The 14863-nt window shown below is 37.8% G+C and overlaps 1 protein-coding gene across 3 annotated transcripts; it reads right to left on the reverse strand.

Annotated features, from left to right (window-relative positions):
• Positions 1-495: 495 nt before the first annotated feature.
• ankrd52b (ankyrin repeat domain 52b) lies at positions 496-14293 on the reverse strand. 3 transcript variants are annotated; one of them, XM_044349456.1, is made up of 28 exons: positions 14150-14293; positions 12788-12871; positions 12582-12660; positions 12340-12410; positions 12028-12228; positions 11508-11595; positions 10738-10880; positions 9828-10040; positions 9621-9699; positions 9358-9472; positions 8944-9026; positions 8702-8819; positions 8167-8235; positions 7930-8070; positions 7731-7787; positions 6786-6897; positions 6621-6692; positions 6293-6494; positions 5992-6079; positions 5560-5677; positions 5189-5408; positions 5003-5090; positions 4797-4880; positions 4203-4348; positions 3684-3766; positions 3368-3450; positions 2913-3004; positions 496-2829 (listed from the first exon to the last, which is right to left on the reverse strand). In XM_044349456.1, the coding sequence occupies exons 1-28, from the start codon at positions 14174-14176 to the stop codon at positions 2588-2590; spliced, it is 3198 nt and encodes a 1065-aa protein (XP_044205391.1). In that variant the 5' UTR covers positions 14177-14293; the 3' UTR covers positions 496-2587. The 3 variants fall into 3 exon arrangements, 2 of the variants coding, with proteins under 2 accessions (XP_044205391.1, XP_044205392.1); XM_044349457.1 differs by having other exon boundaries at positions 2672-2829; positions 2917-3004; XR_006403135.1 differs by lacking the exon at positions 496-2829 and having other exon boundaries at positions 2917-3004; positions 3616-3766.
• Between the last annotated feature and the right edge of the window lie 570 nt (positions 14294-14863).

Here is a 14863-nt window from a genome sequence, read left to right on the forward strand (position 1 = left end):
AATAATGTGTAGGCTATTTGCTGTTTTGTACACTGCTGCGGATTTCAGTGGTTACCTAGTTTACATGCCTACATGCTGGTTTGCAGTGTATTCTTGTAACATCACATATGCAGCAATAATGAGTAATGTTGGCTCGATATTTTTTCTTTTACTGATCACAGAACATCTTCTTATACTAATGTCAATCTCACACTTCATTGTCTTAACTATCCACAAGGCTAATAAGCCATTCATATGCACTTTGGTGAGAACAGCTGCATAATGGATAAATTATCAGATATGCTGGACTGAGCTCCATATTGTCATTTGTAAAACCAGCCAATGTTTTCCAAGTATTATTAAAGGAATTCACTTATTTGCTCATACAGATGTAGGGCAGCCTTGTTCGAACTCTCTTAAGTTCAGATTCAACTTAAATACTGAAATTTGCTTTAATTTTTTTGTTTACTGTGAAAAACAAAGGAGAAATGGAAAAGTAAAAACTGCAAACAACACTTCAGATTGTAGTGATTTATTTATTTCCTCTCATATAAATGCCATCCACAACTAAATCACACATTGAGTACTCAAGTTGTTTCACCCTGAAATCTCACTGCGACGTATGGAAGACATATGAAAAGCTGTCACAGAACAATTCCTGAAGGCAAACATTGTTCAAAACATTTCACTGCTGTTTAAAACATAAATCTGAGACACATGTCACAAAGCGCTTTTCTTCAGTAAGGTTATTTAAATCTAAATAAAACAAGGAAGGGGTCGCTCACACTGGATTCATTTCTACTTTAATCTGAAAGGGAAGTAGGCAAAATTAACTTTTTAAAATTTTATAGAATATTTGCATAAACCTTGGAGGGATATCCCACTGTAAAATGTAAACTTTCATGTCAGAGTGCAAATAGTTTAAAGCCATGTTAAGATAATACAGTGGGTATTACTTGGGGGGGCGGGGTCACAATTAGGAAAAGGAGAAAATATCACAGGCTCTGCTTTCAGATCATAAAAGGTAAACATTTAAAGCACAACTCTGTTTATATAAAAGTTAATCTTTGTAGGGAGGCAGTGACATTTTAGTTCAAGTTCAGGTGTATTGTGCTAATTTATTTAACAGGTTGCCAATGTTTTATTTCAACTGTCCATAAAAATTGGAAACTCAAATGTTCAGCTTATACTCACTTTGAATGAAGGAAATGTAGCCACGAAACTGAAAATCACATTTCAAAGCAGCGATTTCAGTTTCTAGTGTTTCACTGAGATTATTTGTTGCATCAGCTGTGAGAAGTTTCTCATATTTCATCTCACTGTACAGACAACATTATGATGAGAAAGGTGAAATGACAACAATAAACTGATATGTCAAAAAATTTAACTGACAAATTGACAATTGTGATAATTGATTAATTCATCAAGCAAAAATGCCAAATATTTGCTGCTTTCTAGCTTTTAAATGTGACGATTTGCTGCTTTTTCTGGTCTTTTATCAGTGTAATTTAAATATCTTTGGGTTTTAGACAAAACTATTGATTTGAGGATGTCATATTGGGCTCTGGGAACTTAAAATGACTACTTTTGTCTTTTTATTGACTTAATGATTCCTTTAAAAAAAAAAAAAAAAAAATCAACCGATTAAATGAAAATGAAATGAATTTTCAGTTGCATACATAATGACTTTCGTGCTCAAAGCCTTAAAGACTCTCTTCCCTGTGCGTTAAAACTGTTCATATTAACACATATATTATATTTTTATAAGTTCTCTTTGACCTTTCGTTTGTTTCCTGGCTTATTTAACTGTAGTAATAAACTTCTGTCATACTTAGCATTTCTTATGTAAAGTCCAGCTCAAGATGTGCTTTTTATTGCACCTGCAGCACAGTACGCATCGATCTGAGGTTATTACTTCATTTAAAGAACGATATATACACTAAACTAAATTATTAAAACTATACACATGCTGAAATGTAACCTATGAAGATCATGATATTAGAATAATGAGAACATTTATATCAGTGTAGTCTCTGCTACACCCTGGACAGGATAAGAAAATAGAGTCTTATTAATTGCATAAAGGGTAAACAACACCCATTAGATAATTTAAAACAAGTAGATTTATGAAAAAATGTCTAATATGCAAAAAAAAAAAGCACTTGCAGACACACACATACGTAAATTAAACACGCAATCATTCAACTATTCTTGCACTTGTATCAGCTGAGGACAAACACAGAGATTTCAGGCTCACAGCTAAAAATAAATCAATACTGACCGCGGCAGGGGTTCAAGAGGACGGGCTTGTGTAGTGTGTTCATGTTAAACTTCTATCTAACATTAGTACTTCATTAAAATAACACACATATATATATATGTGCTAAACTCAACTAAGAGAAGATAATCTAAGAGGTCTGCTAATATTAGAAATGTGTAAGACAAGATTTCAGATCAATGAGCGCAGACTGTAACGTGCAGCTGCGTGTGACACACGAGTATAAACGTCATGACACGTGAGAGAAGAAGCAACGCATAACCGCATACGTTCAAGGAGACATGTCTGTGTGTGTGGTTACGCATGGAGACACTGGGCTGGTGTGTTATTTCACTCGGTGAGGCACTCATGCAGGCTGATGGTGCTCGAGCGGTCCTTGACGTAGGCGTGACACAGCTTTCCACCGGACCCGCAGGAGGCAGCAATGCCGCAGTTCTTCAGGATGGGGTTGAAGCGGGCAGCTGCACCGGCGCCGGCCTCTCTGAGGGGGAAAGGCTTCATGGTGGAGAGGATGAGGGCCAGACAGTCTGCCACATTCTTGTTGGGGGCACAAGCCAGAGCCGGCGTGTGGCCTGCAGAGGGTCGACAGGCAAAAAAAAAAAAGTTGTAATAATGTTGAATGAGACATAAACAGTTCTTACATGTCACTGCTTACCTTCCTCATCTACAGCCATGACCGCTGCTCCTCTGCTGAGTAACACCTGCACTACAGTCGCCAGGCCTTTCCTCGCTGCAATGTGAAGGGGCCTGCATGAGAAGGAGAGACCGGTCTGATTAGAGAGCGCTCAGGAGGAACGCAACCGGATTCATTACTGTGGCCACAGGCAGCTGAATCATACTGTAGACATGAAACATTTTCTTCTTAAACAACAAACCAAATAGAAAAAACTACTAACTCATCATGAGTCAAATCAAGTTTACAAGCCTCTACCCTTCACTTCCTGTTACACTTACAAATGTAACATTCAATACACTCAACCAAAGTTTAACTAGTCTTAACTTTTCAGACTTCAGATTTCATGGCTTGTGATATAAATCTTATTCTCTCTAACATTCAATAATTTGATCAATGATATTCTTCATAAACAGCATGTATAAATGAGAACTCACATTTGGAGAGCACTATTTGTAGCATTGATGAGGCATGAGTCGTTGATCTCTCCCAGGATCAACAGGGCACACATTTCATGACCCTGCAGGATAAAACACGTTGTACTAACTGGTAACGTACTTGAGTGATACTGTACAAACTTTAATACTTCAGTGCCTCTTATTTTGAAAAAGCAAACATTACGTAAAATGTCACCTGATTTATAGGAATTTCATTATATTTTGGCAGCCTTATCTGTTAATATCACCTGTTGCTATACACATGCAAAAATGATTGTGTCACTGCATGCATACAGTACATGCATGTGTATGTGACCTTGCTGCAGGCTAAGTGAAGGGCTGTGTTATTATTGACATCCGCCAGGGTCAGGTCTGGCTTCCCCTTGTGCAGCAAGAATTCTGAAATGGAGGAAAAAAAAAAAAAAAACACAACACAAGTGTAACGGATTTATATGGTGTAAAAGGTAATCATTACTGAGGACTGTGAAAGTCTAAACAACAGTACACATGTGATAATATGGGGGGGAAAATGGGGGGGGAAGTGGGAGGGAACGAGGGAGTTTGGGAGGGATACATTTGTATACGTCTGGATGTGCAGACAAAAATGTGTTAAATAAATTATAATTATTCCTGTGTCCTGTGATTAAGTGCTCAGGAAATAAATAACTGTCGTGGGAAAATGTATTTTTCAGACATGATCAGGAGGGAGATTGATGAAAGAGAGACTTTGAGGATCTTTTGCAGAAACATTACGTATGTTTGTCCTCTTCTTGATCTGAAAATTGCCCTGATGTGTTTTAAGGTTTCCCAGCTATACTTCGTTTCAATCACATACCGACAGCCATGGTGTGTCCACAGTCAGCAGCAACCATCAGAGCAGAGCATCCACTATGGTCCACAGCGTTGACCTCTGCACCCTGGGCCAGGACCAGCTGGAGCCCAGCGACGTTTCCTGAATAAGCAGCCGCATGCAGCGGAGTTCTGCACTCACACAACATACAAAAGAAAATACAAGACAAGCAGTGAGAGCCCACACATCGGATATGAAAATACAGTTCAATTAGTATTGTTCAATTATTAGTTATTGGAAAGGTGATGCATAATTTAAATAATATCTTATCATAGAAAAGTAGAATTTCATCAAAACCAAAGATTGATTTTATAAATTCTACAAGAAAAACAAAAAAAACAAACAAAACAGTTTTCTTTGTGAGTGGATGTTTGCATACATTGTACATATAAAATGTACATTTAAAATGTGTACAATTTAAGTAAATACAAGTATAATGCTGCAATATTTGAATAAAAGCTGCCAATTCTGTGGTATATCCTGGAATAAATGCCAAAAAAAATGGCAACATTTATGCTGAGCTGTCATAAGAGTGATTTAATTGCCAGCATAAAATAGACTTAAAGAAGAAGAACTCACCTTCCTTTGGCATCGCTAATTTTAACAATTTGAGGGCCAACAGTCTTCACTAGAAGTCCAGCAGCAACCTCCTGTCCATTGATTCTGCAAAGGAAGAACAGAGTCATTAAATTCAACCACACTAAATTTATCATTATTATTATTATCATTATTAATATTCAATAAATATATGTGTGATTAGTATTTATATTAACTACAGTACTCACAAAGCACAGTGCAATGGGGTGAAGGAACTTCCTTCCTGGTTGCTATAAAGTTTGTTTTCAAGTAAAATGCGTAAACATCCTTCATGTCCTAAAGAAGACAGGGAACAAATGGACAAATGATTAATATACAAACCTACATACATGATAGGAAGTACATCTGACATGAATTCTTGCCTGGTGTCTCACCACGGTAGGAAGCCCAATGGATGGGCGCGTAGCCTCTGAAGTCCAACATGGAGTCCAGAGGATCAGCTTCCAAGGCAGCCTTCAGCAAACTGTGGAGTAGCTCCGTATGGCCGCAGGAGGCTGCGAGGTGCAGCGGGGTTCTTCCCTGAGAGTCTCTACACAGAGCAGAGGCCCCATGTTCCAACAGAGCAGATACACAGTCATCACTGCCCAACATGGCCTGCAGGGCGAGAACAGAAGATATGATGTGAGAGGACGGACACACCTGGAACATCAAGGCCACTGTATTCCCCATTTACATAATAAATAGTGCAATAAAATAGTGATGGGACATGCAAACACACGCAAACAAGCAGAGCAAGTGCACGTACAGCTCGGTGTAATGCAGTGAAGCCCTTTTTGTCTCCAGCGTCCACCTTCGCTCCTTTCTCCAACAGGATGTGGACACAGTCAGTGTGACGTCCCAGAGCTGCCAGCATGAGAGCCGTCCTGCATACAAACAAACAAACAAACAAACAAACTGAATTTCCTGCTTTAAGGTTTAGTGGGTGTAATTTCCTGGTTATGTCATCCTAGTAAAAAATGTCTAGATCAGCTTGACCACATTAAATATAATTTGACATGTTTCAGGAAAAAAAAAATTTCCTAATTGTCTTCTTGGTGTTAATAATCTACTGATATTTTATATTCTCTCATGTCAAACCAAGAAAAACAAGAGTTTTAAATCAGAATACACAGACTTGGTATCTGATCAAAAAGCAGTATTGTATGTAAAAGCATATCTGGTGTCCTAATCGACTCACTGTCCCTGCGTATCTGGACTGTCGATGACGTCGGCACTTTGTTCTCTGTTGACCAGTAAAAGCAGACAGTCCACTTGGCCTTCAGCAGCTGCACATGAGGAGTAAAATAAAAAAAAGATACTGATATAAAATCTAAAAAATAATAGCGACAATGTTTTTCTGCATAGAAGCAAAAGTCACAATATAATATTTTTAAGATTAAAACCAAAACATCTCCACAAAATGAACAAGACACCAAAACCAAAAATAAAATGTATATTTGTGCGAGTTTAGTTTTTTTGGTCCCGGGACAGACACACACCTGCAGCATGGAGAGCGGTCCACTTGTGTTTGTGCTCCTTCAGTGTGTAGGAGGCTTGATGTTTCAGCAGCACCTCCACACACGGAGTGAAACCTCTCCGAGCGGCGAGGTGGAGGGCAGTTTGTCCTTCAATGTCTCGCACATCAAGACTCACTAACGTCTCACACAGCAGACGCAGGGCCTCGCAGTGACCGTAATACGCCTGCAACACAAGAATGCATCTTAATAGTAGAATGTGGTGCTCATTTAAAACTGACTTCTTCTCCAGTGTCCATCATCATCTTCATGATGTCAACAGGAAGATTTGTGGTGAATTTTTAATACTCACAGCTAAGTGCAAAGGGCTGACTGGAATATTACTTTCAACCTCTTCTAGACAGTTGAAAGAAATCTCCAGGAGCTGCAAGAGTGAGAGATGAAAAATTAAGAAAAACTAGAACCAGAAAAAAAAAAGCAAAATCAAACCCTGGAAATAAAAAAAGATGCCACTCACCAATTCCAGATGCTGTTTGTTACCATAAGCTGCTGCATAGTGGACGGCACTGTAACCTTTACTGTTCTTTAGAGTTGGGTTCGCCCCGTTGTCCAGCAAGTAGTCTAAACACCTGAACACACAGAGTCAAAGGAACATGAGGAATCCTGTCTGGGTTTTATTCTTCTTCCAGTAACAAGAAATAATCAAAGACATTTCATAAAGTGTCCAAACAACAAACACTTACACATCTTACAACCGGTGTGTCTGATTGAAGGTCCAATGAAATGAAACAAGCCTTTTTTGTAACCTTGTGGTCTTCAGATGTTCTGGTATCTGTTTTTATATGTCATGTATACTGAATGTCAAAAGACTTGAAAATCTCAGCATTTCATCAGATCTTGTTGTCTTTATATGCACATAATGTAAGTGAGCAGCAGTGGTACTATCAAGGGGACTAAGATTAAAACTTTGTACTGCATGTTGCATAAATCTCAAAAAAAAAAGTGCATATCAGACAAAATGTTGTCTGTAAGACGTTTATCTTTTCTTCTCATAAACAAACCTTAGCATAACTCCGTATATGTGTGTACGGTATGTTTTGTAGTATAGAAGAAGTATTGATGGAAAAAAACCTGCTTTATCCTTGTCTCTGCATTTGCTTATCAAATAACTTTATAATATTTAGCAAAAACGATTAGGCTGATTCAACACATATTTCTAACATCACTGAAGATGAGATGTTAATAGATATACAAGATAAAACCCTCAAATATTGAGATTTTTTCTTTAAATTAAAGATATATCTTGCGTTATGATTTCTGTACTAAATCTGGTGAAATCTTAATTTACAGACTCAATGATAAAATTATCATGGAGCCTAGTTTTACTTTTAAGTAAAATCTTTTTCTCATAATGTATCAAGATAAATGTTTTCCTTTGACTTATAAGTGATGATTGACTCACAGAGAAGCTTCATGTTCCTTTTCCACTCTGTATTCAGGCTGAGAGCTTGTCTCCCCCCTGTGGAAAGAAAGACAGACACTTTTAAACCATGTTTGAAGTCAGGACCAACAATGAGCAAGTGTTTGTGCAACCACAGGATGCTGTCCTTGTTCTCTCTGAGTAAAATGACTCAAACATAAAAACATGTGTGCTCTCTCACCCGCAGAAAGTGTGTGAAGCGGCAGCGTAGTGCAGAGGGCTGCAGCCCGTCAGATCTAGCTCGTTGACCTCGGAACCGGCTCTCACCAGGGTGATCGTGCATTGGCTGTTCCCGTTGGCTGCAGCATAGTGCAAAGGAGATCTGCGAGGCACAACAGGGGACAGCTATGATAAGGACCAACGTCAGCATCCAAATCTTTATTTTAATTCAGTTTTAGCTTTAATCAGCACCACTTACCTTCCCAAATTATCCTTTATATCCAGTTCAGCTCCACTATTTAACAGCAAGTTGAGACAGTCGATGTTTCTGCCACAAACACAAAAAAAGTTTGTTAAATTAAGAGGCAAACTACCAACATCTTTGAAATTACATGTATGATTTCAGCTTGCTGTTTTCAGTTGAATTTCTTTTTCAGATGCATAATTAATAAGTGAAAATTATTTCGCAAAAAACAGAAGTCTATTTAGTATCTATTTAGACACAGCAAATCATCTGTTGAACTGCCTGGTTGATTGGATTGCAGGGTAACAGGGAGTCAATTAAGCTATGTGTATTTGTGAAGCTTAGCAGAGTTTATAAACAGCTGGAAAACAGGTCTATAATTTTAATTATGATGATATACACTAGGGTCCAAAAGTCTGAGACCAATTTCCCAATTACTTGAATGGAAAGATGGTCTCAGATGTTTGGACCCTACTGTGTATAAATGTATGTAGACTTCACATTGACATAAACCAAAAAACAATTGTGTATATACAGTATGTTCACTTACCCTCCAGAGGCCGCTGCATGCAGGCAGGTCCTCCCGTCGTCATCTGGAGTGTTTATATCAAACCCAAATGACGGCATCTGGCCGCATGTCGGGGACGGCAGAATGCTGTAAAACTGGCCTGAAGGATACACAAACAACGCTTTGAACAGACAACCTATTGTGAGTGTTTGAGTTGTGTCAGTACTTAAATATGTGTGAGAATAAACTACAGAGGCAGCCTGATGTATCAAACAGGTTCTCACCATTACATAGCAACTTGCGACAACAGTCTGGAAAGCCGTAGAGCGCTGCCAAATGTAGAGGAAGCATCCCAAGAATGCCCTGTCTTAAGAGACCATAACAATGATTATTTACTTTAGTATGTGTTAGATTTAATTAAATTTTTTGTCTGGACATTTAGTCATTTAGACAAACAGATATTTTCTTAATGCTTTCATACTGTATCTGCTATGCAGAACACTTGTTGGTTTGGATGTCTAAGTATTGACAGTTACCAGTTTAAGGTTTTGTCTGCCAATCTGCTTCTTATTCAGCAAGCAGAATAATATTGGATTTGGACTCGTCTTTTGTGCTCAATTGTGTAAATTCTGAGGTAGAGTGGATTACTAAACTGTAGTTATTTTTCACAACTGCACAGCTGGAAGAAGGAGACTTACTTTGCTTTGTCAGCACCGTTTGTCAGCAGAGTGCTGATCAGCAGCTCCTGACCATATCTGGCAGCAACATGAAGAGGAGTGTTTCCATACATATCAGCACAGTCAATCTCCCCACCTGTGAAGAGAGGAAGAAGGAAACATGATGTCAAATATAATGAAGTATGTTTCAGATGAGGACATGCTTTCAGATATTGATGAGAGCGAGTAACAGTATAAATGGATGCTGTAAATCATTTTAAAGGCTTTTAAATTCTTTCCATTACCATTTTGGATAAGAATCTGGGAGCCTGTGAAGCGTCCATGCATAGCAGCCATATGCAAAGGGATCTTCCCTTCTTTATTCTGTTGAAGAAGAGAAGAAATAAAAACATATTTTGTTAGAAGAATCTGCATTTAATCTAATACAGCAAAAACTAATTGTTTAATTTCTTATTTTTTGTCCTTTTCAAATATTAAAAACAAGCTTTTACCTGCATGTTGACATCAGCACCGTTGTTGATGAGCAGCTCGAGACACAGCACCCCGCTGGAGGAGGCAGCAGCCAGGTGCAGCGGCGTGTTGCTGTGGTAGTTGGGCTGGTTGATGTTAGCGCCGTAGTTCACCAGCTCGGTGGCCACGGTGTCCTGCCCCATGTGGCAGGCCATGTGGAGCGCTGTGTTCCCAAAAATGTTGGGTTCGTCCGTCTGAGAGACAGAGGGAGAAAAAGTATGACATGTCTGTTTGAAAGCAGAAGAGCCTTGTTTTACAGCCCGAGAAATACTGCTGAATGTAAAGCACGGACAGATTTACAGTATAACAGTGTTAAAACTTAGTTTGTTGATAATACCTGGAGGCGTCTTAAAGTAAATACAAAAAGGGATCTGGTGTGAAATATTTGGCTTGTTGAAAGGGAGGTACAGGTACATTAACTTTAGCTGTGAATGTAGAGTATTTTGTGCCCTGATGACCGCGGTATCATCAGCAAAATCACCATGAAACCAAGCCTGATTATTGAAGCAAAATCACATGTCCACTATTTACACTGTGGACTGTTGTGGAAATATTATTACTTATCTTTGTATATGACAAGTGTAATAAGTTTTTTAGTGCATAATCAACAGTGCCAGAAGGTTTTTGATGTCTCTAGTTGATGAAAAATGCTTATGCCTGTTTTTGTTAAGTCTAATTTTATGTGCTGTAATACCCTTTGGCTAAATGCTTTCACATTATATAAAAGGAACATTTGTTACAGCAGATTCACTGTAACTTAAGAGGATGTTCACTGATACACTCATTTAGTTGTCCTTCACAGAAGCTACAGTACATGAAATAAATTAGCTATAATTATTCATTACGATGGAAAATTGTTTACGCTTTCTAACAGAAATGGGACCACTTTACCTCCACTCCCAGCCTCAACAGATGTTTGACCACGTCTAAGTGTCCACTGGCAGCTGCAGCATGGAGGGGAGTGTAACCACGTTTGTCCTTGCACATCACATCTGCACTGTGAGACGCCAGCAGCTTCACAACCTCCACATGTCCTGAAAGAAGAGCTTAACATTTACTACACACCCCTGTCACATGCTAGCCTGTTTGCAAACTGAAGCACATGCAGCAAATAGGCTAGTAATGGAATAGTCAGCTGATTTAAGTCATTAACAACAAAACCTCTGCAGAAAATCAACACTTGTGTGGAAAGAGTAATAATTTTTGTCTACTTTTGTTTTTAAAGTTGCACTCTATTCAGGTGGACCAATCAAATGATAAATAATGTCACAGCCATCTAAAACTGAAGGCAGCTATGTGCATGAACAGTAAGCACAGCTTAATATTTAACTCTCTTACACAAAATTAAACACAATTTCAGCATATATTGTTGTAAAAATGATGGTCAATACTTATAGTGTTATCTTTAGCCTATAACAAAAAATGGAATTGCCCCCGCCTCCCTCACATGTCATGATGTTACACACAGAATAGACAGTAAACTTAGTGGCAACAACTTTTGCCGATTTTTCTGACCACCTGTGGCTGTTTGAGTCAGTTATCAGTGATTTGTTTGTTGGGATTGTGAACATTTTTTCTTCTTCAAATTCATGTGGGAGATTTTATTTTATGTCAAAAGTAGTGATACATTTATGTGTGTTATGAGAGTGAGAGAGATTTACCAAGGTGTGCAGCCCAGTGGATCGGTTGCCTTTCCTTTTTATCTTTGGCACTCGCGTTGGCACCTTTGCTGAGAAGCAAGTTCACCATCTGCAGAAAGAAACATAATTACATATAGACACACACTGTGTATCTAAAGCTTCACTGTGACTTGACCCTGGATAAACTATTGCATAAAAATGGAACAATGGCCATTTAAGTGACATATTTTTACCTCACAAAACAACACATTTCGAGTAAGGAGGCATCTATAAGGGAGAATATAAATGTTGAGTCCTTTTAAAAGGAACTGTTGTCCACCCAGGACAGCAGCTTTTACTGTGATTACAGTTGTTTAGCAAACAAACATGAAATGTAATCCTGACAGAAAACTACCAGAAAGAAAGAAGGTGTACCGATGGTTTATTTACTTTCCTAAATTAAGTCTACTTTTAAGCCTTGTTATCAGATTACTATTAACCCAGAAAGGCACAAATAGGAAAACGATGAGGAAGAAAACTTTGGTTAATTCTCTCAGTTTACCTCTTCTTGGCCGCTGTGCGCTGCGTGATGCAGGGGTGTCCTTCCTGACCTGTCAGAAAGATCCAGACTGCACATGTGTGGTATCAGGACTTCGGCGCAGCCTGTAGCCCAGTTTGCAGCGGCCATGTGTAATGGTGTATGCCAGAATTTGTCTTGTGTGTTGACCTCTGCTCTGTGCTTTAGTAGCAGCTCCACAGCCCTCTGAGAGAAAGACACACAATTCAAAGAATATGATATGAATATGAATGAGAGTATGTCAAAAATTATGATCTGGTGATTATTGTTTCCTTAGAAAATTTTCCCTCTATGTACTTCATTTCGTGAGGCAGCAGCTCGATGCAAAGGAGTCAGCAAACCCTGGTCCTTAGCATTGATATTTGCACCTGTAACAGAGAGAAAAAGCAAAGTCAGGCTTCAATGTTTGGGGCATGTTTTAGTTCTTCTGTACATGATTCATTGCGTTCTATTACTGGAAAAGCTTAGTTGCAGGAAATATACAAAGGTATATAGTAGACAAAGGTAGGACATATTTCACAAATAAATAATGTTTCTACCTGAAGTGATAAGTAGGTCCATGATGTGAACATCTCCCAAATAAGCAGCAGCATGAAGTGGTGTGCATTGTTCTTGGTCCTTAGAGAAACATTAACATTTCATTCAAAATATAATACATATATATTTGACACCATACCTTGCAAAAACAAACAAACAAACAAACAAACAACAACATAATTGCAGAGTTTTTATGGGATAATGTTACCAATGAGTTGACATCTTCATTGTGGTTCAACAAAAATGACACTTCCTCAGCATTTCGGCTGAATATGGCCTGGACCAACGGACACTGAGAGAGAGATTTGACATGCAAAACAAGAAAAGATGAACAAAATTAGGTTCAGTTCATTCGCAGAGTTTCTTGAGTTGTGTGGTGAGGAAGTGCATCACATTATTTGGTGAACAAAATCCAAATGCTGAAACTCATTGTATTTCTGCAGAAAGTAAAAAAACAACAACCCACAGACGCAGTGCTGGGGATCATACATATGTCATGAAGTTGCTGATACTGATCTCTGATGAATACTCACTGTATTACTCACTGTATACTGTATTACTCACATGTATGTTACCTAAAATAAACAAGGTCTGAATTAGCATATTTAGCTTGTTACAAATGTCTGAGCAAAAGGTGAATTATAATCTCTCCTCTGAGCATTCGAAGGAATAATAGAATTTAAACAGTAATTTGCTTTGCTTTATTGAAAGTAGTCTGATATATTTATAAAATATATCAGATTTTATCATGCGACGTATTTTCATTGATGTCCGTATTGTTTATACAGTCCAACAACCTTTATCAAGACAGAGTTGGGCATTCAATGTCTGATATTAAGAAATATCAGATATTTCTTATATTTCTTATCAAACAATAATATTTTCTAGAAGCAGACAAGACACTCAAAAAGAAATGAAATCAGAAAAATACAATGGTTATAATGACATAAATCAAATCAGCAAATATTGCTGAATTAAAAAGTAAAGCTTAAAAAACATTCCTGTAGTTTTAGTGGGATGATGCAATTTGCTTTAATGAAGTTAAAGACATGAAGAAAACTAGAACTTGAAGCATTTTTTCTGCTGGAATTTGACTTTTTAAACTTCACTTGAGAATAATCCCAACAAAAACTTTTGTGTTGAATTTTGGTTCTTTTTGGTAACATCAGAATAGAAATGATAAACTAAGGTCTGTTTTGTATAGAAAAGCTAAATTAGTCAGCAGTAAGTGAGTGAAATGTGGATCCGTTTTAAAATGCTGCTGATTGTTTGGCAGGTTTTGTGCTACATTTAGGACTCTAATGAGCCTAATTAGAGGGTCTAATGAGCATTACAAACTGAAACATTACATCCTAGAAGAAACGATCGTGCAAAGTTATCCAGTAAAATCAAACTTGGTCCACTTTCATGACACAGATTTTCTCTCTCTAGCTGTGTAACGTTAGCAAACTTTGCTCGACATGTCGCTAGCATGGCTAGCCAGCTGATTGCAGCAGTGAGAGGCTGCTTTAACTTTAACTTAGAGAACAGACAAAAAAATAAATCTGTGTTTACTGTGCTGTTCAGTTACCTGGTCCTTGATGTTTCTTAACTCCATTTCCCAATCGGTCTGGAAGCTCCTTCATTCAGACTGACTGTAAAGTCAACTACATATCACTCTGTAGCAGGCAGCTAGTTAGCCTTAGTTAGCTTTTTTATTTTTTTTTAATCTAACTTTATTGAGAACAATAAAGAACAAGCAGCATTCATGTGAACAAAATGCTAGAGTGGGTGGGTGGGGGGGGGGGGGGGGGGGGGGTCAAAAACAGCATATAAGAAATAGAAAGAAAATAGAAAAAAATATTAAGAAAATAATTAAGATAGAATAAAAAATAATAAATAAATAAACATGCAAATACATAAAACAACAGACTAGTTAAATATAAACAGTGAAAAATACACTCAACAGTTTTTGCAGCCTTATTAGTTCAAGATTTAGTAGTCTGTAAATACTGTTTTCTGCTTTGTACTGTTTGTTATTGTGCTATTATATGTTTTAATTGTGATCTACCTAAGGGACTGCTGATGAAAATTAGCTATAAGCTAACTCTGGCGCAGTACATCAAATGGTAACATTTATATTTAACACTGTACATGGTCCTAATAAATACAATACAACATACTGCTCAAATTCTTTAACAAAAACGGAGAAGAGAGGTTTTTGTTGTTGTTGTTGTTGTTATTGTTGGCAAACTTACATTTATAAACATGAAACTTAGCTAAAATAACAATAAGATTGATGATG

Source organism: Thunnus albacares, chromosome 4 (genome assembly GCF_914725855.1).
Source record: "Thunnus albacares chromosome 4, fThuAlb1.1, whole genome shotgun sequence".
Taxonomy (NCBI): domain Eukaryota; kingdom Metazoa; phylum Chordata; class Actinopteri; order Scombriformes; family Scombridae; genus Thunnus; species Thunnus albacares.

Bases quoted from the DNA above. Each gene is read 5' to 3' on its own strand.
- ankrd52b (XM_044349456.1), bottom strand. From the start codon at position 14,176: ATGGAGTTAAGAAACATCAAGGACCAG. The intron at 11,596-12,027 runs GTAAACTGAGAG...TTCTTTCTGCAG, and splicing joins CGCACAGCGGCCAAGAAGAG to ATGGTGAACTTGCTTCTCAG. The intron at 8,236-8,701 runs GTAAGTGAACAT...TGTTTGTGGCAG, and splicing joins CATGCAGCGGCCTCTGGAGG to AAACATCGACTGTCTCAACT.